This window comes from Centropristis striata, chromosome 5 (assembly GCF_030273125.1).
Source record: "Centropristis striata isolate RG_2023a ecotype Rhode Island chromosome 5, C.striata_1.0, whole genome shotgun sequence".
Taxonomy (NCBI): Eukaryota; Metazoa; Chordata; class Actinopteri; order Perciformes; family Serranidae; genus Centropristis; species Centropristis striata.
Window position 1 is genome coordinate 41,675,846 of NC_081521.1, and position 27,749 is coordinate 41,703,594.

The window sequence follows — 27,749 nt, forward strand, 5'->3', positions numbered from 1 at the left end:
AAAGCGCCTGGAAAAAAATGCCTGTAAAACCTCTGGGCGATTTTCAAATGACCCCCTAAAACCTGAAGTTTTTCTGGAAATTCAACACCTACTAAATAATAGATTTTTCAGCCTCTGTAGCAGATAAAAATGAAATTCAAAAAGTATTTGAGAGCTTATACCCGTGGCTTTCATACAAAGTTGAATTTATTTGTCCAAACCTTCAATAAAGTTTTTTAATAAATCAACAAACTCAGCAAATGTTACATTTGACTGAATAAAAAATCCTATGCATAATACTAATACATGCCCATTAGAAAGATGCTAACATGATATGACCACTGGAAGAACAAGACATAGTTCTCATTAGCCTACTGTAATAAAAAAAAAAATATCATAATAATAATAATAAATAATAATAATACATTTTATATATTGCACTTTTCAGGGTACTCAACGACGTATAAAGTAATATAAGACATAAACAGTCATGATTTCTTATATCATCATCACAATCAATTAGCCTATTATTATTATTATTAATATTAATATCTCATTAATAATATTATTATTATCTCCAGATGGCCACAAATCTGTCTGTTCTTCGGTGTAAATATGTCGTCTAAAAACATATTCCTCATCCATAAATGCCGGTCGATTGGTTCCGAGGGTTCAAAGTCGGATCAGCAATAAAATCATCGGTGCTGTTTTCATCAGATCTCTTCCGTCTCTTCCTGCTGAGCTCCTCCGCTCATATATATATATATATATATATATATAGATATATAGATATATAGATATATAGATATGCCTCCGCTATAGTCGTCTTCCTCCATGATTTATAAGTTCTGAAAAAGTCCCATGATGCATTGCGACACTCCCGCATGTATTCTGATCATGTTCTGATGCATTTCATTGGCCAAGAGACCGAAAATAGGTGAAAAAAATACAAATACTACAAAATGACGTATCCGCTGTCCCGGCCTAAATGGTAGAGTGACGCAACAGCGCTCCCGGTTTTAATGGTAGAAATGTGGTAATGCTTTCCCGGCGTCAATGGGTTAAGCATCCAGATACCCAGGAAAATGTTTCCGTCTCATGAGCTGCACGCTGGGGAGTCAAGCAACGGGATGCTATCATGAAGCTAGTTACACTTAGTCACTGTGCTCCACTGAGGTGAACATCTTTAATCCTGAAACACATCTGGCTCTGGTAACTCTGGATTTCACAACAGTGTGATGCAGTCGCTCGGTCTGCCATGTTTTTTAGTTTAAAAAAAGTCCTAATTTACCCAAAATTTATGGCAAATGTATCCTACTTAAAGGGGACATAAGCTCATTTTCAGGTTCATCCTTGTATTTTGGGTTTCTACAAGAAGATTACACATGATTTAATGCTTATCAAACTGTGTGTGAATTTACAGTATTAGTATATAGTATTAACTATTTGTCTCAAATGCTCCATTTTAGCTTCTGTCTCTCTTAAAGCCCCCCCTCCAGAAAAAGCCCTGTCTAATTTGATTGTTTCCAGGTTTTCTGTATCTGCAACTCAGTGTCTCTGCAGCATTATTTCAGCCAGGCAATGAATGGAACACTACACATAGTATAGCTGTGATATCACAACCTCACTGAAGTCCATATGGCTCTTTTAAAGAGACAGTACAGGCTGTGTGGATTTCTCTGTGGATTCAGCAATATGATACTTTCACAGTAACTGTATCGCACCTTTATAATAAAAAATAAAAAAACATTTCACTTTGTGCAACAAATGGATTGAGACATCTATCTAAAAGAACCTGGTCTCACAGGAATCCGTGGAATAGCCACGGAATCACTCAAATTTCCGTGAAACTGACACGGATTTGGCTACAATGCAAGTTAATGCCAGTCATATCCCGTGGCTATTCCATGGATATTTGTTCCTATTGGTTTGTTCCAAGTCACGTGACTTTCAAGGTCCCGGCGGTCAGAACAAAAAACATGGCGGACAGTTCTCTCATTTTTAGTGAAAAAAAAATTGACTTTTTTTTCTGCACTAAAAATGAGTTGATCACATGTCTAGCATGATATTTTATGTTCTGACGCGGGACCTTGAAAGTCACGTGACTTGGACATAATCACTTTGGAAATATCATGGAATAGCCACGGGATATGACTGGCATTAACTTGCATTGTAGCCAAATCCGTGTCAGTTTCACGGAAATTTGAGTGATTCCGTGGCTATTCCACGGATTTTGAGTTAAGCGTCATTTTGTGTCTTTTTGGTCATTTTGTTTTCTCTTAGTCATTTTGTGTCTTTTTTTAGTCAATTTGTGTCTTTTTTTGTCATTTTGTGTCAGTTTCACGGAAATTTGAGCGATTCCGTGGCTATTTCACGGATTCCTGTGAGACCAGGTTGATCTAAAACTCTGGTTATTAGTTTGATCTAAGGCAAAGACAAAGTCTATTGTCACAGTATTACTAACAAAAACTTTTGCGGCGTGATTCATGTGAAATCCTCCGAATCATGACAAGTGATGCTTGTGTCCCTCTCCCCAGTAACGTCTCCGGGACTCACAGTCCCTCTAGCGTTTGTTCTGGTCCGCCCCGGGGCCTCTTACCAGCTGGACGTGCCTGAAGCACCTCTAACAGGAAGTCACCAGGAGGCATCTGGACCAGATCCTCAGCTGTCTCCTCTAACTTGAAGGAGAAGCTGCTCCACCAGAGCTCCTTAACTCCCACTTTATCTCTGAGAGTCCAGCAAGCCTCATTTTATACCTCGTTAACAGCTGCTGGACAGAACCTCCAACAACGGGACTCAGGTGTCTCCTGCACTGTAAAAAATAATCTGTTTAATTTACGGTAAAATGACCGGCAGCTGTGGTTGCCAGAACTTCACCGTAAAAAATACAGTGAGTGGATTTTCTGTTCTCAATTTAAATGTAAATATCAGCAAAAACTATCATTTAGTCTGAATAATCCTGTTATTTTTAGGGTAATTGTGTCATTCATTCCCACATCATGGTATTTCTCCATAAATTTGCATTGAAATTAATTATTTTTCATCAGGACATTGATCAATTAATTAAAATTGCATGAAAATGTTATATTTTTTACAGCGAAACTGTGTGTTTCTTCAAGTTTATGACAGAAAAAAGTAAAAGTTCTGTGCTCTTCTTTGATTTACGGTAATTAAAAGTGTCTAATACGGTGATGTACAATTTTTAATTTTACGCCCCATTTCTGATGTATTTGACAGAATTTTACTGTTATTTCTACAAACAATTTTTTACAGTGTGGTTGAAAATCGTGGGTTCAGGTGTGCCATCCACCTCCTCTCCAAAGGTGATCTACACTGTAAAGAATAATCTGTTTAATTTACGGTAAAATACCGGCAGCTTCAGTTGCCAGAACTTCACCGTAAAAAATACAGTGAGTAGCAAAAACGTCATTTAGACTGAGTAGTCCCGTTATTTTTAGGGTAATTGTGTCATTCATTCACACATCATGGTATTTCTCCATATATTTTGCATGAAAACGTTATATTTTTACAGCAAAACTGTGTGTTTCCTACAGTTTATGACAGAAAAAAGTAAAAGTTTTGTGCTATTCTTTGATTTACGGTAATTCAAAGTGTCTAATACGGTGATATACAATTTTTAATTTTATGCCCTATTTCTGATGAATTTGACAGAGTTTTACTGTTATTTATGCAAACATTTTTTACAGTGTATGTGCAGAGGTGGAAATAAATACTAAATTTCAGAATTACTGCACTGCAAGAAAAAGTCCTGCATTCAAAACTTACTTTAGCAAAAGTACAAAAATATCAGCATCAAAATGTTTTCAAAGTATCAAAAGTAAAAGTACTCATTATGCAGCACTGCCCCACTAAATATACTGTTCTGAGGTTTAATTGAATCAAAATTGATCATGAAAAGTAACTAAAACTGGCAGCTAAATGTAACGGAGTAGAAGTATAACATTAGATACAATGAAAATACTCAAGTAAAGTATCTCAAAATTGTCACTGTAAAAAAAAAACGTTGTTTCTACGGTAAAAAACCAGCAGCTGTGGTTGCCAGAACTTTACCGTAATAAATACGGTGCAACTTTTTTCTAATATTACGGTAAAAAGATATTGACACTGTTGATTTCACGTTTAAGATTGCATTTATTACATTTTTTACCGTATAAATAAAAGGTTTTTCCATCAAAAGATTTGACATATAATTGACAAGAAAATACTTTATAAATGCTGCATAAATTAAAGATTTTACCATTAAATATTACAGTATATTTCTGTTAGAGATATGGTGTTTAGTACATTTAACAGTGAGAAAAAGTATTTTTACAAAAAATAAATGCAAAAATTACAGTGATGCTTTTTGTTACAAACACGGTGCCAATGTATTTTACAGTAATAGAGTAATGTTTGTTTTTTTAATTTAAAACCTGTAAAAATACTGTTCTGGCTGATATATACATTTACAGTATTTAATTGTTACTAAAACTGAATTAACCCATTTATCATTTTACGGTCTTTTACTGTCATGGTTTAATAATTTTTCACCGTAAAATCTACAGACATTTTTTACAGTACAGTACTTAGTAAATGTACATTCCACTACTGCCTATGTGGCTTTAACATGACAAACTTTAGTAGAATACCTACGAATTCTAGTGCAATTCTTTTTAAAATCATAAAAACTTTTCTTGTAGCTGTGCAGCAGAGAAAACCACCTTCTTGACACTTTAAAAAACACATTTAAATCCAAAGAGAGTTGCTCAACCACTAATCTGGCTTTGTGATGTGTGCAGCATTAATCTGGCTGCACATCCAGGATGACATGTCGCCAGAAACTTCCTTCACACACTGAAGAAGTTCACAAAGACTTTAGAAAGATATATAATTAACAGCAGCAGGAGTAAACAGAGGACGGAGGCTAATGAGTCTTATTATTTTCTCACACCGCACAGGGTGTATACTTAACCTGTCCTCTTCCTCAGTACACGAGGTAATCCTGACCGGAATACTAATTGTTATGATTTCCAGCTCTGAAAGGCTCTGATAGCGGCCTTCTTTTCTTTTTTTCTGTGCAGGATGAGTGAGAATTAATCAAGGGAAAGGAGGACGCATTTTAATCACGGCCTTACAGTACAGTGATAAAGGAGGAGGAAGAAAAAAAAAAGTTGCAACCTAAACGCTGCTACACCTGCAGCAATTATTCCTTCTGTTTTATTGTTCTGCGTCTTCAGTATCATGACGTTCACACAACACATTCAAAAGACTTTCTCTCAGCTCGTGCTGGCCTTTAAACTGCTTTAAATCCTACATACATACATTCTCTCGGGCCATTAATTGGTTCCTGTGGGCATGTCGTTACACACATAACGCCTAATAGGAAGGAAGACATACATGAAGAAGATGGTTCCCCATACAGATCACATATGTCTTAATTGTGCCGCTTTCAGTTTCTGCATACATCTTAACCCAGAAGAACCCAGAGCCAGAAATCCTTCAAAAGGAAAATTATGGGGGATATACCATAAACCATGTGGACCTTATGATATATCTTATTTTTAAATGAATAAACTAGACACATTTTCTGCTTACAGAAACACAAATTTGCCTTTTTCTTTCCATTTCCACCACATATATCAAAATTGTGACTTTAATAGTGACGTTGGACAACAAATTCCATTTCAGATTTGTTTTTAAGTAACAAAATAATAATAAATCGAGAATAAATAAATATAAATAACACTGCCTTAATGCAGCTATTCTCAACCTTGGGGTCGGGACCCCAATTGGGGTCGCGAGATGATTTCTGGGGGTCGCCAAATCATTTAGGAAGTCAGCTCTGTCTCCACTGTGTTAAAGTGTTCATGTGTTAATGTGTTTTAGTCTTTTTGGTCATTTAATGTCTTTTTTTTTGGTCATTTTGTGTCTTTTTTTGGTCATTTTGTCTCTTTTTTTGGTAATTTTGTTTCTTTTTTGGGTCATTTTGTGTCTTTTCTGGTCATTTTGTGTCTTTTTTGATCATTTTGTGGTCAATTTGTGTCTTTTTTGGTCATTTTGTTCCTTTTTTTGGTCATTTTGTTTCTTTTTTGGGTAATTTTGTTTCTTTTTTGGGTGATCTGAACTGTGCGTGTGAGATTGTGTTCAGTGAGGGGGGGTCACGGACAACATGCATGTTAAATTGGGGGTCGCGACTCAAAAAGGTTGAGAACTACTGCCTTATTGGACGGCTTCTCAACAAGCTACTGCAGCTGTAGAACACTAAAAAACACACTAATGTACTTGAGAAAACATACATGAACATTACTGGAACATTTAAAATGTTTGCGACACCGTGTCACCATAGGTTCCTATGGGTTAAGCAATGCAGTGCAGAAGGAGATCACAGACAGACATTTTAACTGAGTTTAACGAAGGAAAGAGACTCTTCTGGTTCAACAAAAACCCTTCAAATGAAAAATGTTTAAAATATTAATAATCAGATCAACACCACCTTTTGAGCATCAATGAGAATGTTAAAGAGAGTCTGTTTTTTTTCCTTTCACAAAAGAAAATAAGATATATCATCTCACAGCTAAAGATGAGCTGAAGGTTTATGACACTATCCAATAAAACTCTTTCATTTAGCACACTCTATCTAATGATTATATTGATTTATATTGATATTACTGACTGCAGGTTTCTGCTGGAGACTAGAAAGCACTTGAAGTATTGGACATGACAGCACATTGAGGGGAAATAATTACAGCATTACATGGTCAGTTCAATTCACAGTGAGCTTCACCACTGACTGAGTGGGAGTTCCTCCAGACGGTGGAGGGATTTGACTCTATATATACACTGTAAAAAATATTCTGTTTAATTTACGGTAAAATACCGGCAGCTGTGGTTGCCAGAACTTTACCGTAAAAAATACAGTGAGTGGGTTTTCTACTGTAAATTTAAATGTAAATATCAGCAAAATCTGTCATTTAGACTGAAAAATCACTTGCCATTTTATCCCTATTGTGTCTCTTTTTGGTAATTTTGTGTCTCATTTGATAATTTTACGTATTGTTTTGGTCATTTTGTGTCTTTTTTTGATAATTTCATGTCTCTTTTGGTCCTTTTCTGTCTTTTTTTTGGTCATTTTGTGTCTTTTTAGATAGTTTTGTGTCTCTTTTGGTCGTTTTGTGTCTTTTTTGATGGTTTTGTGTCTCTTTTGGTCGTTTTCTGTCTCTTTTTTTTGGTCGTTTTGTGACTCTTTTGGTCATTTTAGGTCCTTTGTTAGGTCCTTTGGTCTGCTATTATTTTTAGGGTAGTTATGTCCTTGTGACGTTATGGTATTTCTCCATTCATTTTAAATGAAAAATCTAATATTTTTTACAGCAAAACTGTGTTTTCTAAAGTTTATGACAGAAAAAAGTAAAAGTTTTGTGCTATTCTTTGATTTACGGTAATTAAAAGTGTCTACTACGGTGATATTACATTTTTAATTTCACGCCCTATTTCTGATATAATTTGACAGTGTTTTACTGTAATTTCTACAAACATTTTTTACAGTGTATATATAATAATATATATAAAAGTTTCATACAAGCGAGATTGGGATTGAGAAGTCTGATACTTTAGGTTTTTAAATAAAACCACTTCCTCTCTCATCAGGAATCCAGACAGCTGCATTCACATACAAAGTTATACTTTTTTGTAAACTATTACTGTGTGAAAAAATTGGCGTGCACCAGAACTAATGACCGATATCAGTCATGAAGACAACAATCAAGTGAACTCACCAACCACCACTGACCTGACGTCCTGATGGTTTCATCCTCTTCCATCTCAGGCTGACTGACACTTCTCTCTGCACAGAAAAAGACAAATCTTTCACTCAGTCTGCACTTTTAAACCTCAGCAAATCACAGAAGTATGTGGATTTATGTGAAAAAGGGAAAAAAAAAGGTTGCGGGACCAGAAAAAAACAGCTGTTTCTCAAATTTAAGGAGCTAAAACCTCAAAATGTCATGAAATTATTACTGACTAATCACTTATTTAACCAATCGTTTAAAAAGGGACAGTTCACCTCAAAATAAGAAATGCATGTTTCTTCTTGTACGTGTAGTTCTGTTTATCATTCAGTTTGATTGTGAGTTGCTGATGCTGCCTTCTCTCAGATAAAATGGAACTAGGCTCATTGATTGTGGTGCTCAAAGAACCAAAAAATACATTTGGAAATCTCAAAAACTGTCTCTTTCCAGAAATCCTGATCGAGATCATCCACAGGCCTTTTTGTGAGCAGTTTCGTGCAAGAACCATTTTATTTCTAGTTTAGTTCCGACATGAAACTGCACAACAACTCACTCACTGCGACTCCAATAAAAAACTATCTAGACAGACAGACAGACAGACAGACAGATAGCAGCCAGTAACTCCAACTGTCAGATAAATGTGAGACAGTTGAAGGTAAATGTGGACTAGAAGTGCCAGAAAATGGAAATACTCAAGTTTAGGTGTGTTAGTTTGTGCTTATACAGCACTTGGTTAGATGTCTTGTTATTTTCATCACTAAATGAGACATTATTTGCATTAATAAGCATTAAAAGTGGCTTCAGAAGTCATTATATTTTGCATGTGTGGTTGCTTCAGAACAGTGAGTCAACATCCTTTGCTCCCACTGCATGCAAAACTTTCAGATCCGCCTCTGAAACATTCAGCTGCTGCATCGTGACCAGAAAGTGAATTATTTGTGCTCAGAAGAATCAGATGGATTCAGCTCTCCGTCCTGACTCCTGTGACCTTAGGGGATTCATGGAAAACATAAAATCATATTTCTGCAACCCTTACTGGCTCACCCACAGGAAACCTTCAGATTTGTTAAGATATTCAAATGATTTATGTGGTCTGAGTGGCAAACAGCAACAAGATGGAATCAATGTGAGGAGACTTTAAAAAACCTGAACAAATCAAACATTGATTCAATTATACAAATAAAAGATTATTTGAAGAGAAAATGGATTAGGAAACGGAAAATTGACCGTTTTTACGCAGTAATTCATCAGATCAGATCAGATATGGTGTAGTGGTGCATGCTGTCTAACTTTATGTGTTTTCCACATGACAGACCGTGCAGCGGCCCCTGTAGAGCGATCCTTCACCAGCCGGTTGCGCACGACTTGATGACATCATTGGGGACGAGGGATCCCGAAAAAATGACTCCAGCGTCGGCATGACGACAGTGACCTGAAAGTATAAATGCTGAGACGGGAAGTTCTCAGCCCATACCTCCAGACCTCCAGACCTGGCCTCCACGGGTCCCCTTCCCTCCGAGAGGCTGAGAGCAACAAACATCACTGCGCTCAACAGAGGAGAGAGAGCTGACAGACTCCAGGTGAGGCTGGCGCACTTTACAGTAAATACTTTGAAAAAAAAAAGTTTAAGTTTGTTAAGTCTGTTTGTAGGTCTGCTTCTTCGTTAGATGGTCACATTTATTATGCTTTATTCAAATGTTTTTAACAATGTGACGTTCAGTTTTATATTTTCTTTCTGCAAATCAAGTTTAAAATTCTGTTGTTTCTGCAGCGAAATGATTCCATTTGTTTCCAACGTACTCGTTTCAGTATTTAATAAGAATTATTATACAACTGGTCAGGATTAAAAGGAAAGCTGACACTTTAAAGAGATTTTTAATAAGTTTGCAGTTTGCACTGGACAATTTATCTACTATGTCTTTAAAAAAATATCCGGGTCAAAAGAAGTCACGATATTGAATCAAACATTGTAATAAAATATATTTACTGCAGTGTAGCCATTTGTTTAGAGAGTTCACCTTGCCTCCACAATCAATCTAATCTCTCATATATTTCCCGTAATCTCTTTCTTCATCAGACGACCAGTTAAATTATCATGAAGTCGACATGTCTGCTCATCTTGGCGTCTCTCGTGGTCTGCAACTTGACTGTGTGTGGAGGACAGGGCATCCCCGCTGAGGACGAGGCGGACGGGAGGACCATAGACGACATCATCCTCCAGAGGGCAGAGAGTCTCCTGCTGCGCTCCATCCTCAAGAAGATCCAGGATGAAGACGGCAGAAACGGTGCGTAAAGTGTGTGTTAGTAGGTTTTCCAGTTGCGCAGGAGCGGTTCATTTAATGGAAAATTCACTTAAAAATGTTTAATTTGTTAAACCTAATGTAGATGTCTGGGCTATTTGTCTTGTTTGTTTTTAATGTTAAACACTCCAACTCATTTGGCGACATGTTCTGAGCCGTTTGAGCTTCCCGCGGACATTTGGGTGCTTTCCGGTTAGATAGTTAAGACAATACGAAATAAATCATGTTTGAAAATGTGTTTTAAAACATGAAAACAGCAAAGAATCTTCTTAAAATGTAATATGATGCGAGAAAATACTGACCACCAGCTACACTCGTTTGTGCGTAATTTACGCACGGCCAAGCCAAGCCAAGCAGGAGGAGAGCCATTTATGCAGAAAAGGGATATTTAAAGTCGACCTCGGCTGCTTTAAATCCTCTAAATAATGTCTCCTTTCTCCAGAGGGATCATCTCAGATAGAATGGGTGACAAAACGACAGCATCCCGGTAAGAGATACAGCGATGACTTGGAGAAGCGCCAGCATCCGGGGAGGAGAGAAGAAGACGAGGAGGAGCAGTACCTGGATGTTCAAAAGAGACAGCACCCGGGAAAGCGCGAAGACGAAATGCACTCGTTCATGGAGCTCCACAAAAGGCAGCACCCGGGGAAGCGCACCGCGACCGGATACGTTTCTGAAACCCCAGTGATGCTCCTGGGAGAACTTTCAAAGCGCCAGCACCCGGGGAAGCGCTACCTGCTGCTGCACAGCAAGCGCCAGCACCCAGGTAAGCGCAGCCCCGAGGACGAGGACGACTATGGGGACTGGGACGCGGATGGAGACGAAGACCTGGCCGAGTTGGAAAAGCGTCAGCACCCCGGAAAACGCTTTTGGGATAACTCCAGTCCGGATTTCGGCACAAACAGTCCCTGTGACGTATTGGACCCTACGAGCTGCAGCAAGACCAGTTTGCTGCTCGACTTTTTAGACAACATTACCAAGAGCCACGCCGAGGAGAAGAGACAGCACCCGGGGAAAAGGTTTGCCCCCGAGGAGGATTTAGTGGAGGCAGAGTAGGGTCAACTAAAGTCTGGTGTGCGTGTACTGCTGTATTGTAAACAAATAAATGTGTAAATGAATCGATCATATGAATTATTAAAAACGAAAAAATAAGTTAATATTTTGTGCCACAGTTTTTCTTTGGCAGACAGTAACTGTCCCATCACCGCGAAACATTCACCTGCTGTTTGCTTCTTTGGAGAGCTTGTGCGTAATTGTCCTCCAGACTGACTATATCGCTCTAAATATGGTCTTCAGAAGAGTGATGTTGAAGTTTATTAACCCGTTATTTAGTATCATTTCGTTAATTAGGCTCCTTGTGCTGAGGTCAGGTCCAGGAATGAAAGCACCAGTCTGCTGGCTGCTGCCTCTGTGAGGCGACACACAGCTTCAACATGATCCATGAAACTGGCTCCTTTACAGCTTCGCAGAGAGAAATCCTTCATTGGTTGATTTGTGTTTTATTCTTTTCTACTTATGTAAAATATAATGAATACCACAGCAAATAAAATGTGTCATTGATTATTTTTCTACATATTATTGCATGGATTAAGATTATTTAACCCAATGTTGTACATTAAAAGCTACCTTTGCCTTAAAGTCGACCACCAATGTTTTTGTTGGACAATAAAACGCATTGGTCAAAGTGTATGGTTTGCTTTAGTTTCACTAATTCATTCCTTAGTGCACCATTAAAGTCTATTAAAGTGTTGATTCAACCCAACAGCTCTAATTAATGAGCAGTCCAACAAAGCAGCCACTCTGCTTCACAGCTTCAGCCAGAATGATTAACGCAGCTCACAGTCTGCCAGCTATCCTCTGCTCACTTTAATTGGGTTCATTCCATCAGAGCAGCTGCCCGCAGGCCTGATCAATATGCTAATTATTCATCAAACACGTGACTTAGACACGAACACACTGACGCTTCATGAAGCTCCACTGAAGCTGCACACAACTTAGTAATGCTTCAGTGGATTAAGAAGACATTTAGCAGGGAAATAAACTGGACATTATACAGGATGAATACACAGTAAATATCTATATATATATAATGCACTGCTATTTTAGGGAACCTGTTATACAACCTATTATACAGGATGAATATACAGTGTATGCTACAGTAAATTTTCCCTTTTAAATAGTTTTTAAATTAATAAGTCCGAAAATAAATAAATAAATGAAACTATCATGTGTGACAACATGAAAGCAAAAATCAGAGAATATTTATTCATCAGATGTACGTACCAGAAATACCTGTGCATTCATTAACATTTAATCATGATCCAGACTGTAAAACTCTATGTTGTTTGTTTGTTATTATAACTAATTTTTCCTTTTCAATACAACAAAGATTTGTGCAAAAAAAGTAATTTAAACTTTAAATACTCAAAGTCAAATAGCAAGATTCATTTGAGTTAACTCCGTTGTCCTTGTTGTCTTGACATTAAATTATTTAGCAGCATGGACAATCAAATATTGAAGTTGAAACAACAAGTTGAGCAACTTTAGCTCCCACTGACGTCACGGCACTGGCCATCACACAGCCCCAGAAACAAGCAGCAGCAGCTTCTAACCAGGCTATAAAATATAGTAATATCATAAAGTTTATAAAGCTTTTAACTCAAGTCAGAAGTCTCAGAAACTAGATACTGACTGGGGTACTCTCCAGAGTTATTATTATTATTATTATTATTAATAACAATAATAATAATAATAATAATAATAATAATAATAATAATGATGATGCAGGAATCCACCTGAAGGCTCTTGTCGTTTCATATCGTTGAGCATATTTATGAGCAGATTATCAATGAATGTAAATGTTCCTGACAGAGAGACTGAGAACCACTGCAGCATTTTGCACACCAACACAGGTGAACTCAGTAAACATGTTTATGTTTATGTTTATGTTTCAAAGAGAGTATTGACTGCGTCATTTAGTTACACACAAACAAGAAACAAGGTGAAACGATGCACTCACATGATGTTGGTGGTGTCCAAACTGCTTGTTCTGACTGGAACAGACAGTTAGGACAGAAAGTTCAAAGCAAAGAGAAAGATGGAGGAACAGCAGGGGGAAGAACATAAACATGCTCCGGTATGTTTAGATTATCTGCTGCAGGGTTCCTGGTGATCAGGTTGGGAATCATTCATTCATTCATTCATCCATTCATGTATTAATAATCCTTACCTGTGGTCGCGGGAGGAAGCCGTGCAGTGGAGAGGAAGCCCAGATCAGGTGTTGACCTGTGGAGAGGCTCACAGCGCCTCCTACAGGAGAGCTGCTGGAGAGGAGAGGGGACACTCTTTAGACTTTAGTATATTTATATTTTTGGGAGATATTTGCTGGGAAAAAGTCTGGCTTTAGCCAGTGGTGGAATGTAACTAAGTACATTTATTTAAGTACTGTACTTAAGTACAATTTTGAGATATTTGTACTTTACTTGAGTATTTCCATTTTATGTTACTTTATACTTCTACTTCACTACATTTTGAGGCAAATATTGTACTTTTTACTCCACTATATTTAGCTGCCAGTTTTAGTTACTTTTCAGTTCAAGATTTAACATAAAAACATAATTAATATGAAATGTTTGCTAACATGTTTTAAATTGAACATCATAAGAGTATATTAAGTTGTTAAAATGAGCCCTACCTTGGGAAAATTAAAGCGGTCCGTACATAAATGCATCAAAAATAATAATCCAACAATATATTTTTAGAATATATGAAACAATCTGAGTGGGTCTATTCTGCATAATGAGTACTTTTACTTTTGATACTTTAAGTAATTTTTGATGATGATGCATTTGTACTTTTACTTCAGTAAGCTTTTAATGCAGGACTTTTACTTGTAGTGGAGTAATTTCACAGTGTTGTATTAGTACTTTTACTTAAGTACGAGATCTGAATACTTTTTCCACCACTGGCTTTAGCCACATAAGTTTATGTTGATAAATCCGAAGAGATATCATTTAACCCTTCTAATGCACAACATGGTCAAAAATGACCCGCATTCATTCCCTTCATGTTATTTATTGCTGCTGTGTGTTTCTGTGCTCCATCTTTTAATATCAACTTATTTTATGATTGAATATTCTTAGTATTCTTTAAATATCTTATTTTTGATAACAACTGATCATTATTTACATTTTGCCTCTCAAAAGTCAAGTCAAAAGCATAGACTGTATAAATAAAGTCAAAAAAGTCAAAAGTCACTTTATTGTCAGTTCTGCTACAAATGTACACATAGAGAATTGAAATTACTTTTCTCTCAGAACCCTTGTTTGAAAGAAATATACACATACACATATACATACACAAGCTATATACAGAATAAGAATAAAATGAGCTAAAAAAAATATGCAGACTAAACATATAGAAGGCAAAATATACAGGCGGAATAATGCAAATGGTTGTAAATACTCATACTTTATGTATTATTACATAGAGTTTACACACATGGGTCAAAAATGACCCATTCATCCAAGTGTGATTTAAATGAAATGACCTAATACCACAATAATAATTTGTTTTAATTAATATCTTCAGCAGTGAGGGGGGCAAACACTTACTTATTAATACATTTTACTATTTGCAACATGTTTATTTATCATTTTGTCACACATACACATAGCTCTGAGAACAGATAACACAGCTATTGAACTGAACTGCAGCTGAAATGGAACTAGTATAATCTGGTGAAATGTAATTAAATAAAATACAATATAACTGATCACAACACTAGAGCACAAATTACCATCTCAATGTTCACATGCCTCACAAATGACCACTACATGTTTGTGTTTTATCCGACTAATCTATATTTGATTAGTAGTATGTCTGAAATATGATGATTAGGTCGCATGCAGTGGAGTCAAGGCAAGATATGGGAAGAAGAACAAGACAAGTGAAGAGGGCTGGATAGAGAAACTGAAGAAGTGTCTCAATAGCAGAAGTGTGGATATGATTAATAGGATGGGTGGGAACAGAGAGGAAACAGAGTGCCCAGTTTTAAAATCTGAAGCAGAAGTAGTAAGCAGGCTGCAGACATGAAGTATTCAGATCGTTGCTATAGGTAAAAGTATCAATACTACACTAGCAAGGGTCCTGTATCCAAACCATGCTTCAGTAAAATGATGTATAATCAGCAGAGTGTATTTAAAGTATCAAAAGTAAAAGGACCTTGGAAGTGATAGCTTTTACCTCAGTTATTGCTAAACGTCACCTCCTTCTGAACTGTAAATACAGTTACATATTTACATAAGACACAGAGCTTAAACACAGCATGAGAAACTAGTGCATGTTATGGAATTGGCCTCAATAACTCTTAGTTTGGATTTAAAAGTTCTCAAAGTAACAAATTCAGTTAATTTCTATTCTTTCTGCAGCATATTCCAGCAGAAGGTGCAGAGTAAACAAAAGCCCTTTTACCAACTCTGTAGAGCAGAAGGACAGAAAGCAACAACTGATCTAGTGAACCAAGAGAAGAAGATCCTGCATTTCTCCATATCCACCATATCTTGCTTAAGTCACAAAGGCATGTTCAAAAAACTGTCTAAGTCATTTATTTCTCTTAAGTTACATAATTTACACACAGTGTTATTACTATGCCAATAACCATCCTTTGTTACATCCTTTTTGAGTGAAATGATCAATAAATGTCATATGTTACACTCTTGGTGAAGTTTTTTATGTTTCCTGCAAAACATGAAGAAATGAGTTAGGCGATATTTTAACAGTGTGACGTTATATTACAGTCTCAAACAAATTTTATTGTATTTTATTGTATTTTTATATTTTATTGCTTGAAGTATGCCTAGGTTGTTCTTTCTATTTAATTGTGTTGTTATTGTCTCTGTGTGTAATGCTGCTGCTACACTGGAATTTCCCAGCTTGGAATAAATAAAGTCTATCTATCTATCTATCTATCTATCTATCTATCTATCTATCTATCTATCTATCTATCTATCTATCTATCTATCTATCTATCCATCCATCCATCCATCCATCCATCCATCCATCCATCCATCCATCCATCCATCCATCCATCCATCTATCTATCTATCTATCTATCTATCTATCCATCCATCCATCCATCCATCCATCCATCCATCCATCCATCTATCCATCTATCTATCTATCTATCTATCCATCCATCCATCTATCCATCTATCCATCTATCTATCTATCTATCTATCTATCTATCTATCTATCTATCTATCTATCCATCTATCTATCCATCTATCATCTATCTATCTATCTATCTATCTATCTATCTATCTATCTCTCTCTCTCTCTCTCTCTATCTATCTATCTATCTATCTATCTATCTATCTATCCATCTATCTATCCATCTATCATCTATCTATCTATCTATCTATCTATCTATCTATCTATCTATCTATCTATCTATCTATCTCTCTCTCTCTCTCTCTCTCTATCTATCCATCTATCTATCTATCTATCTATCTATCTATCTATCTATCTATCTCTCTCTCTCTCTCTATCTATCCATCTATCCATCTATCTATCTATCTATCTATCTATCTATCTCTCTCTCTCTCTCTCTCTATCTATCTATCTATCTATCTATCTATCTATCCATCTATCTATCTATCTATCTATCTATCTATCTATCTATCTATCTATCTATCTATCTATCTATCTATCTATCTATCTATCTATCTATCCATCTCTCTATCTATCTATCTATCTATCTATCTATCTATGCTCTGCCACAGTGCCGCCCAGCTCTTTCGCCTTTCGTCCCGTCTGTCCCTCTCCTCCTCCCGTACCGCCTGGATGCTCGTCACATGACCAGCTGCTGCTGTCGAGCTGTCAACAACCCAAACTGTCACCACATTGTTATTATTATTGGATCCATTTGTAAGTATAACAGATCCATCGTGTTGATTAATGCGCCAGTTGTTGTTTTTGTGAAGTTAGAGGTTATTTGTTCTGAACAACGATGGCTAAAAAAGGCGAGAGCTGCTGTTAGCATGCTGTTAGCATCCTGCAGCTAACGCTACATTCAGTGTTCCGCCGCTAACCTAACATAAAGAATGAACTGTATAACTGTATATAGTTCACTTATATGCAGCTATGTCGCCTGAAATGATCCTAACCCAGTCAGAGCAGTGTCCTGATCGTCCTGTTAGGCGTGTCTCCTCTGGCTGCGGGGCTGAATGAACTCTCAGCTCATTTACTTGGTAACAATGTAGCGTTTAAAGTTCATTTTGTTTCATTTACATGCATGAGATCGAGAATATCAAGCCACTCTGATCATCGTGACGTGTTTGTTGCTGTGCAACTCATTAAACTGTCTGCAGAAACGCTAGTTTATAAGCTAAACTTTTAAAAAAAGGATAGGAAGCTTTATTTGAGCCTGTTACTTTATGCATTAAAGCACTATAACACGATAATTACCCTAAATCTATACATGTGTAATAATGTCCCACAATTCTATTCATTTATACCACGTATAGTTCAGCTGCACAATTCTCTATTAATGTATATTTCTGTTAGCTATTACTGTAATGCTTGTTCTGCCCTGTCAGCCCTTCCTCCCATGTTTTAGTCGCATAAAAGTCAAATTATTAGATTTGCATAATGACCAGATTTGGTTAAAAAAAACTCATTACACGTTTTTAAATCTATTTTTACATTACATTACATTACATGTCATTTAGCAGACGCTTTTGTCCAAAGCGACTTACAATAAGTGCATTCAACCTGATGGAACTAGACATAGACCACAGGAATCAAGTAAGTTTTTTTGAGCTTGTTGGTGAATATGTGAAACCAAAGTATGTGGAATGTGATGTATTGGTTTTGTTTTGTAGCCTCAGTCTGCTCCAGGGTCCCAGGATGGAGGTGTTATGGGGGGGGCTGCAGACCCCGTGACATGTGGACTGAAGCAAGAATCTCCCAGCTTGCGTCTCTTCTCCAACAACTGTCATGGCCTCCAGTTACCCGCCCCCCTTTGAGGGCACAGGTGAAGTGAAGGAGGGCTTTCTTTGCCCACTGTGCCTGAAGGATCTTCAGTCATTCTACCAACTCCAGGACCACTACGAAGAGGAGCACTCTGGGGACGACCGCCATGTTCGGGGACAGCTCAAGAGTGAGTCCTGTTGGTTGTAGCTGTGGACTCTGCTGCTTAGCACCACAAAGTCATTTGAGTCTTATTACATCACATTACATGTCATTTAGCAGACACTTTTGTCCAAAGCGACTTACATAAGTGCATTAAACCTGAAGGTACTAGACATAGACCACAGGATCTTATCTCATTCTAGTCTAAAGAATCAAAGAGAACTTTGCGCTGACTGGTTTTGCAAAAAGACAGTAAAGGCATTATTAAAAAGCAGATTCAGAGGTCCAGTTTCAGTGTGATATAGCAGCACTGCAGTGTTGGACCAGGGGAAATGTTGCCAGGATGAATTGGCAACTTATTCTGCTGCAGAGAGGGACAGTAGACGAAACAGGAAAATGATGCAGCAAGAGAGAGAATGTTGGCTGGAAACGCAGACATGCAAATAAATTATGATGAGACTGTAAATGAGTTGATGTTATTGTAGACTTAGAGGTAGTTGGTTCCTCATTCTCTTTGTGCACAGGTTTGGTTCAGAAAGCAAAGAAAGCCAAAGACAAGTTTTTGAAGCGGGATGGAGAGGACAGAGTGGACACGGGCAGCTACGAGTCCTTCTACGACCCCTTCATGTGGGAGCCTCAGGAACTGGGTGAGTGTGGACAATGGGGGGGAATAAATAAATTAATATATATAATAAATAATAATAGAATAAATAATAAAAAAAATAAAAATAATATATAATAAATAATAAAAAATATATATATAAAAAAATAAATAAATAAATAAAAAAATATATATAATAAATAATAATAGAATAAATAAATTCTCCACCTTTTTGTTTGCGGGCTTGATGTGTCATAGGTCAAGGTCTCAAGGTCTCATTTATACCAACTGACATTTATTTAACTAACAGAAAGTAGCCCTCAAATTGCTCATTGCTCACAAGTCTGTTTCTTGCACATCTGCACATTGCACTTTTTACCTATACTAGGTAGTAACTCTCCATTTAGGGGTATCAGCTTTGCAACGAACATGTGTCAGTGATTTTATATAACGTATGGCGTTTCTTTGACTGTGTTTTATTAGATATTTATTGGGTCTTATTATGTTATCGTTGTGTACCTTGTCTTGTATTGTTGTGTACCTTGTCTTGTGTGTCCTGCTGCAAAACAAATCTCCCTTCAAGGGACTAATAAAGTGATTCTGATTCTGATTCTGATCTGAAACTCCTCCGGTTTCTATTCTCTTTGCTTCTGTAGGAGCAACCAGAAGTCACCTGGACTTCTTTAAAAAGCACCGTGCAGCCAGGATAGACCACTATGTCATCGAGGTCAACAAGCTCATCATTAGACTGGAAAAGGTTTGCATACACTAGCACACATTAAAACTCATTCACACCATAAATGTCTTGTTATTGTTCATTACACCTGAGCGTGACGAACTCATTTACTGTTTCAGTTGACATCGTTTGACAGGGTCAACTCGGATACCGCCAAAATAAGAGGTTTGCCCATGTTTTCATTACAACTTTAGTGTTTCTCAATATGATATGTGTAATATTATAAATTGATGGGTGTCCCTCCTCTTTTCTAGCCATTGAGAAGTCCGTGGTGTCATGGGTCAATGACTCAGACGTCCCGTTCTGTCCTGACTGTGGGAACAAGTTCAACATCCGGAACAGGCGGCACCACTGTCGCCTCTGTGGCTCCATCATGTGTAGGAAGTGCATGGAGTTCGTCCCCTTACCTTTGGCTCGTACGTATAAACTAAATCTTTGAAAAAAAGAAGATATCATCAAGTTTTTAATATCGTCACACTGTTAAAATAATCATCATTTTTTGTCAAAATGTGGGTTTTTTTGCCTAAATCATCTCCTCATAGCCACCTATGGTAGAATCTCCTCCATCCTCAGTTGATCAGATCATGTGATTTTACCCATTTAAGATAGTGGCCTATGTCAAGTGTGTGACTTAGGCGTATTCATTATGCCTAAGTCAAAATAAAATGTGACTTAGGCAATTTTTTGAACATGCCTTTGTGACTTAAGCAAGATATGGTGACACTTTATTTTGAAGGTGTCTACATAAGAGTGACATGAGCGTGTCATAAACATGACATGGGATGTGTCATGAACATTAATGACACTTTGCAGTAACATTAATGCTCATGATACTTGTCATGTCATGTTTCTGACAGGCTTGTGTCACTCTTATGTAGACCCCTTCAAAATAAAGTGTTACCATATCTTGCTTAAGTCACAAAGTCATTTATTTCTCTTAAGTTACATAATTTACACACAGTGTTATTATTATTATGCCAACAGCCATCATTTGTTACATCCTTTTTGAGTGAAATGATCAATAAATGTCATATGTGACACTCTTGGTGAAGTTTTTTGTGTTTCCTGCAAAACTTGAAAAAAAATGAGTGAGGTGATTATTTTAACAGGGTGATGATATGTGTCTCAATGCTGTGGGATTTGCCTTTTGTCTGTTGACAGAGAAGCTGATCAGTGGGACCCGAGAGGCCCTGTGTGTGCCCGGGAGCCCCCTTCAGTCCCAGTCTCCCCCAGCAGGAGGCGGCGGCGGCGGGATGGGCTCCAGGAGAGGCAGCATCAGCAGCCTGAGCAGCGTCACCTCCATGCTGGAGGAGAAAGACGACGAGAAGATTCGCTGCTGTCACCATTGTATGGACACACTACTGAAGAGACAGCAGAAGCTGGAAGAGAAGGACCACACGCCGGATATAGTGAAACTCTACGAGGTTGGCTCAAACAATCACATAGTCAGGCTCCGTTCACACCAGGACGCTCGCGGGTAAAAACGACAACATATTTTATGGGAAGTGCCTTTCGTTTAGACGGTGACGGCGTTTTGGGGCTTAAAAACGCAAAAATCTGAAACCACCCTCCAAAGTGTAAAAGTTAGATCCTCTCCTCCGTAGCGTGTCGTCTACACTGACAAGACACAAAACTCTGATCTGATCTGCTCACGTCACGTATGTGTTTACGTCACATACATGCTCCAGGACAGGAAATAAAGAAACGTGGGATTATTTCCATGGTGGGACCTTCAAGCTGCTCTGGCAGCTCTAATAAACTTACAGGAGTCTTTCCACCAAATGTCCAGGATATGTACAGATAGTATTAGTGAACAGAGAAGGATCTGGAATTACCTCCATCACATTCTGGATGCAGCGATTGGTGGGAGGAGCCAGACGGCTGTGAACGAGACCTGGGAGATCTAGTGATGGAGGAGAACTTTGTGGAAGGAGTAGCTGATGAAAATGTGTGGCGTGAAAACTTCTGCATGCCCAAAGATGCTCTTATGGCTTTAAGTGATGCCGCCTGGCTGCATACAATCACATTTCACACACTTTTGCGTCACCGTATGCAGCAGATTTCCTCCTGAAAACGCTCGTCTAAACGAGGAATAAAAAGTGAAGACGAGACGCCACTTTTGCGTCTTCTGTTCAGACCGTCCTCGTGTGAACGGAGCCTCAAATTACAAAAAAATCACTCCATTTGACTCTCTCTTCTGTTGTTCCCTCTGTATTGCAGTTGATTTTCTGTTTTCTTTTCAAGCGGTCTTGAGTTTACACTGTTGTATCCTTCCCGTCATTCTGTGTTTTGTCTTTTGGGCTTTCCTGTTGTTCACTTGCTCAAAACGTGTCTTCCTGCCAGAGGCTGAGGATGTGCATGGAGAAGGTGGATGAAAGGGCTCCAGAATACATCAGGATGGCCGAGTCACTCAAGTGAGACACATTTAAAAAGCAAAAAGTTATTTAGTAAGCATGTCTGATAGAAAATAGAACTAATCTTTGATGTGAGAGTCATGGCTGTGTGATTTCAGTGCTGGAGAAACTACATACAACCTTGACACTGCTGGTGGATTGAGACTGGAAGTGCAGAAATACTACGAGCTGATTGATGCCCTGAGGTAATGTCCCTCTTTAATGACTGTTTCAGTCCTCTGTCATGTTTGTCAAATGTTGAGTTTTAAAAAAAGGTGAAATGGAGTTTTCTGTTTTTCTTTTCAGTAAAAAGATTTTAACACTAGGAGCTAAAGTCGATCCACCGCCGCGCCCCAAAGCCCTCCAGCTGCAGAAGATGATCCGCTACACAGCCACGCTTTTTGTCCAGGTGAAGTTCACATATTCCTCAACATGAAACAAAGCATCTTCCCAATCATCATTCTGTTATATCTAGTGTACAGCTGCTTCCCTTTGATCCCTTTTCCCTGATTTACACATTCCTCATGTCCTCCTTGTTTTAGGAGAAACTGTTAGGTCTCATGTCTTTACCAACGAAAGATAAATATGAAGAGCTGAAAGAAAAGAGGAAACAAGAACAAGAAAAGAGAGTCCAACAAGAGAGACTGGTGAGCTTGTTGACTGTTTATTTCTCCACAAACACATAGGGACTTCCTGAATGTTCATACTTGATATATTTCTCTTCTCAGGAGGCCCTGAAGAGGAAACAGGAGTCTGAGAAAACCCGTCCACCTCCCAGTACCAACGGGGAGCTGCCCCAGGCCCCCAGAGCGCCACGCATGACCAAAGCAGGAGGCTGGCTGCCCTCCGCAGACGCCGTCCACACACGCAGCGAGCTGGAGGACCCGCTCCTGCAGCAGATCGAGAACATTCAGTCATTCCTCCGCCAGGCCCGGGTGGCCCAGCGGGCAGACGAGGTGGCCATGTTGGAGGAGAACCTGCGCCAGCTGCAGGATGAATACGACCAGCAGCAGACCAGCCTGGCCATCCAGCTCTCCCAGAAGCTGGCCGACCAGGAGAGCCTGCAGCAGGAGCAGCTGGAGCGCCTGGAAGCCCGGGAGAGCGAGGAGCGGGAGCGCTGGGGCCCAACGGGGGGCTCCGCACAGCCCACCTACACCTGGGAGGGGACGCTGTCCGTCAGCCCTGCAGGGGCCCCCCAAGGAGACGACGACGCTGAAGATGGGGACCTGACTCCAAAAGCTGAGAGGAGTCCGTCCTCTGTCAGAGCATTCCCTGCTCTCACCAGCCAGGAGGAGTCTCCTCCCAGGCTGAGGAGCTTAGGCGGGCACGTGACTCCCCCTGGTGGTGAGGGGCAGAACAACACCTCCCTCAACCCCTTCGACGAGGAGGACTCTACTCCCATTGAGGAGGATCCATCCAATCCCTTCTTTGAGGACATAAAGAAGGAGCACAAGGAGGTTAGCAATGGGAAGAAAGAATACAACCCATTCGATGAAGAAGAAGAAGAAGAAGAAGTGTCGGAGGACAAGCAGGCCGAGGCGGCAGCCGGAAACCCCTTCGAGGAGGAGGATGAGACGGGAAACCCGTTCCTGGAGGCCTCTGGGAACTCTACAGAAGTGTCGACCAACCCGTTTGACGGGGACGACGACGAGGTTCTGCCCGACGTGGACGTGATAGAAGAAGAGCTGCTGCTGCAGCAGATCGACAACATTAGAGCGTACATCTTTGATGCCAAGCTCAGCGGCCGGCTGGACGAGGTGGAGCTGCTGTCGGAGAACCTCAGAGAGCTCCAGCACACTCTCCAAGAACAGAAGAAGAAGAAGCACTGACACCTTTCCCTCAGAACCCCTGCTACTCACCAAGTCCTGCAAGGCTAGCTCACTTTACTGACTCATGAGCCCACTGATGGTAGTCTGGGGGAGGTCTGCTGCACCACACAGACACAAGGCTCCTCCCACAATTAAATATGTGCTAGAGCTCAGCGTTGGAGTGACTCGTTTCATTTCCAAACATCTTTCTTAACCACTTCTCGTGTCCAGGGTGGCAGGGGGCTGGAGCCTCTCCCAGCATGCACAGCGTCTGAGCACTGCTAGCATAAATCCATTGGTACAGGCATGTTGCTGGAGATAACAGCAGTGTTGTTTCAGGACAAACAGGAACACTGGAAGACTGACCAATGGTTTCTGTAATGGGATGTCTGAGCTTCCTGAGGCCTTATCAGTCACTAGATATGATTTGGATCTTTGGCAGAAGTTATAAAGAAAGTCAAAATGTAATTGTGAACAAACACAACTGATGTACGCTTCAAAATCAATGATCACATCATAAAAGTAGGGTTATTTTTTTTCTTTAAAATGTAATAAAACATAAGCAGTTCCACACTGCAATTGGAAAAATAGATCTTAGTGCAAAACTATTGACACTGCAATAAAAATCATTAAGTAATGTATTATTTTTGTTCACAAATTCAAATGTTTTGCTTTTAGATCCGCAATAACAATTTTAATCAAATTTCACTTTTAGTGTCAAGAGTTCTGTCAAATCTCTCTTTTGATTGGTGTCAAAAACTGGTCCTGTAATAAAACACAAAATATAAAAACATAACTCTAAGGTTGGTGGAGTTGCATTAATAAGAGTGTCATCTTGTTAAACATCTGTAGGAAGTGAAATCTTCTGTTTAATGAACCAAACCATGTGTTACTATTCTAACTGGCTCATGAACTAAATCAGACTTGATGAACATCTGATAACTCAAATAAACAAATGAAATCAGGCCTAGTGTTTCAATAAATAACTTGTTCTATATTTAAATGTAATCACAGGCTTAAATGACTCATTCAGCCACTGACAACTTTGTGTCAAACGTCTATGAGGGAAACTGAAGGCACATTACACAGAATCAAGCCATTGTTGTTGCTCCTGTTATGTGATGATGACACTATCACAAGGAAAAGCTTTTAATCCCTAATCCTACTATAAATAACTGTATTTACACCTGTGAATGTCCATGGCAGGAGTTGAATAAGTATCTCTTCTAACAGCTGTTAATTTCTGTTCCAGTGAAAGTTCTTTTTTTTCTGTAACACTGAATTCAAATGAACACGTTATTTGAATATATCTATATCTGAACTTATTTGCTGTCTGCATGGTCACCCTCGAGCAGATTTGGTCTTTTTTTATTCTGTGCATCTTGTCTGTCATGTTGGCCTTAGCATGGGAGAAATGTAGACCTTTATTTTGAAAAGCATTTTAAATGCCACATTGAGCCAAGTGAACTAAACATTTCCCCGTCCTGCAGGTTGTGATCTTGTTAAAGGAACACTCCACCGTTTTTTCATATTAAAACATGTTATTGGGTCAAGTAAGACGAGTTGATACAGACCTCTTGCGTCTCAATGCGTGCACTCAATCGCCCTGGCGCGCGGCGCCACTTGGCTAGCACTTAGCTTAGCCCAGTTCATTCATTAGGATCCAAACAGATGGACAGTTAGAAGCGACCAAACTCCTCCACGTTTTCCCTATTTAAATACAGCTACACGAGTAGTTAAACCACCAAGTATGGCGACACAAAATAAAACGTGGCGCTTTTCTAAGCGGATAAAAAGGAGAACTATAATGAATGGCGGAATAGCACTTGGGAGCACTTCGACTCGGCGCAGTAATATCATCACTCCTGAGGGGAGAAGATTTTTCAGGCGCCACGTTTTATTTTGTGTCGCCATACTTGGTGGTTTAACTACTCGTGTAGCTGTATTTAAATAGGGAAAACGTGGAGGAGTTTGGTCGCTTCTAACTGTCCATCTGTTTGGATCCTAATGAATGAACTGGGCTAAGCTAAGTGCTAGCCAAGTGGCGCCGCGCGCCAGGGCGATTGAGTGCACGCATTGAGACGCAAGAGGTCTGTATCAACTCGTCTTACTTGACCCAATAACATGTTTTAATATGAAAAAACGGTGGAGTGTTCCTTTAACCAGCTGAGCTCTTGGGCTGCATGACTTCTGTCCGTGTTTCCTTCTATCGAGCTCGTGGCCAAGCTCGTCTTCCTGCTTTTATTTTTTTAATACATTTGGACAAACTAATCTATCAACACATAGCTCCAGTTCCATGCTGTCAGACAAGATGTGTATGCAAAGCATGTTATCCATCCAGTAGTTTCATCTCAGAAGTGTATTCAAGTTCATCCAACCAGCACTCACCATTACAATACCAAACACTATCTGCCAAGGCAACAAATAAGAGCCCAGAATTCACTGAAAGCCCAGTGTGTACAGACGTTTATCTGTATTTGTAAAGATGAACTAAATTCATAAGTCAGTGCAACATTTTAACCAGGTTTTTGTTTGTCAGACACATTTAACACTACATAATGCCAGCCAGTATTATTATCCGTCATGGTGCTGCTTTCCTGTCAGTCACAATGTTTCTTCATGGACAAAGTGTTTTTATCGTCTGTTGCTTTATCTGTGACGTCCACAGAACGTTTAACACTGTAAATGTTTTGTGACAGTGTAAATAACTGGAGGAGCTTCTTCGTGTCTGATAGCAGTTGATTTTAGCTAACTTGGTAAAACATTTTAAAAAACACATACATCAATTTATTAACTTTAGGAAATTTCATCTCAGCACCAATAAAATAAAAAAAAGTGTCTAAAAATGTTTCTTGTTCTTGTCATAAATCTGGTGAACATTTGTTGACTGGGCTTGATAATATGTGGTTATGCTTACTTAGGATTTAAATTATTATAATGTTGACACAGAGGGACAACTTTAACCACACAGGCGTTTTTATTTAATGTTAGCATTGCAGTTTTGACAGATCTAACTCATATACCAATGTGTGTTACTGAGGCCTCTTTACCAAATAAATCAAGCTTATTCTGGTTCGTCTGACATATCTTTAGTTGATTCTGTTCCATAGAGCAGCTATTCTCAACCTTGGGGTCGGGACCCCAATTGGGGTCGCGAGATGATTTCTGGGGGTCGCCAAATCATTTAGGAAGTCAGCTCTGTCTCCACTGTGTTAAAGTGTTCATGTGTTTTAGTCTTTTTGGTCACTTAATGTCTTTTTTTTTGTCATATTGTGTCTTTTTTGATCATTTTGTGGTCAATTTGTGTCTTTTTTGTCATTTTGTTTCCTTTTTTTGGTCATTTTGTGTCTTTTTAGTAATTTTCTGTCTTTTTGGTCATTTTGTGTCTTTTTTGTCATTTTGTTTCCTTTTTTTTTGTCATTTTCTGTCTTTTTTTAGTAATTTTCTGTCTTTTTGGTAATTTTGTTTCTTTTTTTGGTCATTTTGTGTCTTTTTTTGATCATTTTGTGGTCAATTTGTGTCTTTTTTGTCATTTTGTTTCCTTTTTTTGTCATTTTCTGTCTTTTTTTAGTCATTTTCTGTCTTTTTGGTCATTTTGTTTCTTTTTTGTCATTTTGTTTCCTTTTTTTGTAATTTTCTGTCTTTTTTTAGTCATTTTCTGTCTTTTTTGTCATTTTCTGTCTTTTTTGGTCATTTTGTTTCTTTTTTGGGTGATCTGAACTGTGCGTGTGAGATTGTGTTCAGTGAGCGGGGGTCACAGACAACATGCATGTTAAATTGGGGGTCGCGACTCAAAAAGGTTGAGAACTACTGCCATAAAGCAAATTCAACATAATCAGCTATATGCTGAGTTATTATCACAGCGTATGCTGCTGGGACTATCTGGTTGAATTATCTTTCTAGAAGTGAAGTAGCTGAAAAGGAGGCAGACAGTTGGACATCAGCCTGGTTTATTTGGTGTTTGACTTTATGGAACCGGCTCCTAAACACACATAGAACCACCAGGTGGAACGTC

General features: G+C 38.7%; 3 protein-coding genes across 3 annotated transcripts in view; 2 read left to right on the forward strand and 1 right to left on the reverse strand.

Annotated features, from left to right (window-relative positions):
• The first annotated feature begins 9,241 nt into the window (after positions 1–9,241).
• trh (thyrotropin-releasing hormone) lies at positions 9,242–11,558 on the forward strand. The gene is made up of 3 exons (XM_059332281.1): positions 9,242–9,343; positions 9,841–10,048; positions 10,506–11,558. Exons 2-3 carry the CDS (start codon positions 9,859–9,861, stop codon positions 11,117–11,119), a joined length of 804 nt encoding a protein of 267 aa, XP_059188264.1. The 5' UTR covers positions 9,242–9,343; positions 9,841–9,858; the 3' UTR covers positions 11,120–11,558.
• A 5,336-nt stretch (positions 11,559–16,894) lies between these two features.
• LOC131971013 (rabenosyn-5) lies at positions 16,895–24,767 on the forward strand. The gene is made up of 12 exons (XM_059332278.1): positions 16,895–16,990; positions 17,947–18,224; positions 18,721–18,843; positions 19,454–19,554; positions 19,653–19,698; positions 19,788–19,949; positions 20,695–20,957; positions 21,877–21,947; positions 22,046–22,132; positions 22,233–22,335; positions 22,469–22,573; positions 22,655–24,767. Exons 2-12 carry the CDS (start codon positions 18,062–18,064, stop codon positions 23,753–23,755), a joined length of 2,325 nt encoding a protein of 774 aa, XP_059188261.1. The 5' UTR covers positions 16,895–16,990; positions 17,947–18,061; the 3' UTR covers positions 23,756–24,767.
• A 2,895-nt stretch (positions 24,768–27,662) lies between these two features.
• Positions 27,663–27,749, reverse strand: part of mrps25 (mitochondrial ribosomal protein S25) — a 4,394-nt gene continuing 4,307 nt past the window's right edge. Inside the window, exon 4 of the mRNA XM_059332282.1 lies at positions 27,663–27,749. This exon is cut by the window's right edge and continues 414 nt beyond it. The gene's annotated coding sequence lies outside the window, so the exon portion shown is untranslated.

What these genes read in the sequence shown, in the direction of transcription:
- trh (XM_059332281.1), top strand. Translation starts at nt 9,859, where the DNA reads ATGAAGTCGACATGTCTGCTCATCTTGGCGTCTCTCGTGGTCTGCAAC. An exon ending in GGATGAAGACGGCAGAAACG is followed by an intron (nt 10,049 to 10,505) that starts GTGCGTAAAGTG and finishes TCCTTTCTCCAG; the next exon opens with AGGGATCATCTCAGATAGAA.
- LOC131971013 (XM_059332278.1), top strand. Translation starts at nt 18,062, where the DNA reads ATGGCCTCCAGTTACCCGCCCCCCTTTGAGGGCACAGGTGAAGTGAAG. An exon ending in TGTTCGGGGACAGCTCAAGA is followed by an intron (nt 18,225 to 18,720) that starts GTGAGTCCTGTT and finishes CTTTGTGCACAG; the next exon opens with GTTTGGTTCAGAAAGCAAAG. An exon ending in GTGGGAGCCTCAGGAACTGG is followed by an intron (nt 18,844 to 19,453) that starts GTGAGTGTGGAC and finishes TTGCTTCTGTAG; the next exon opens with GAGCAACCAGAAGTCACCTG.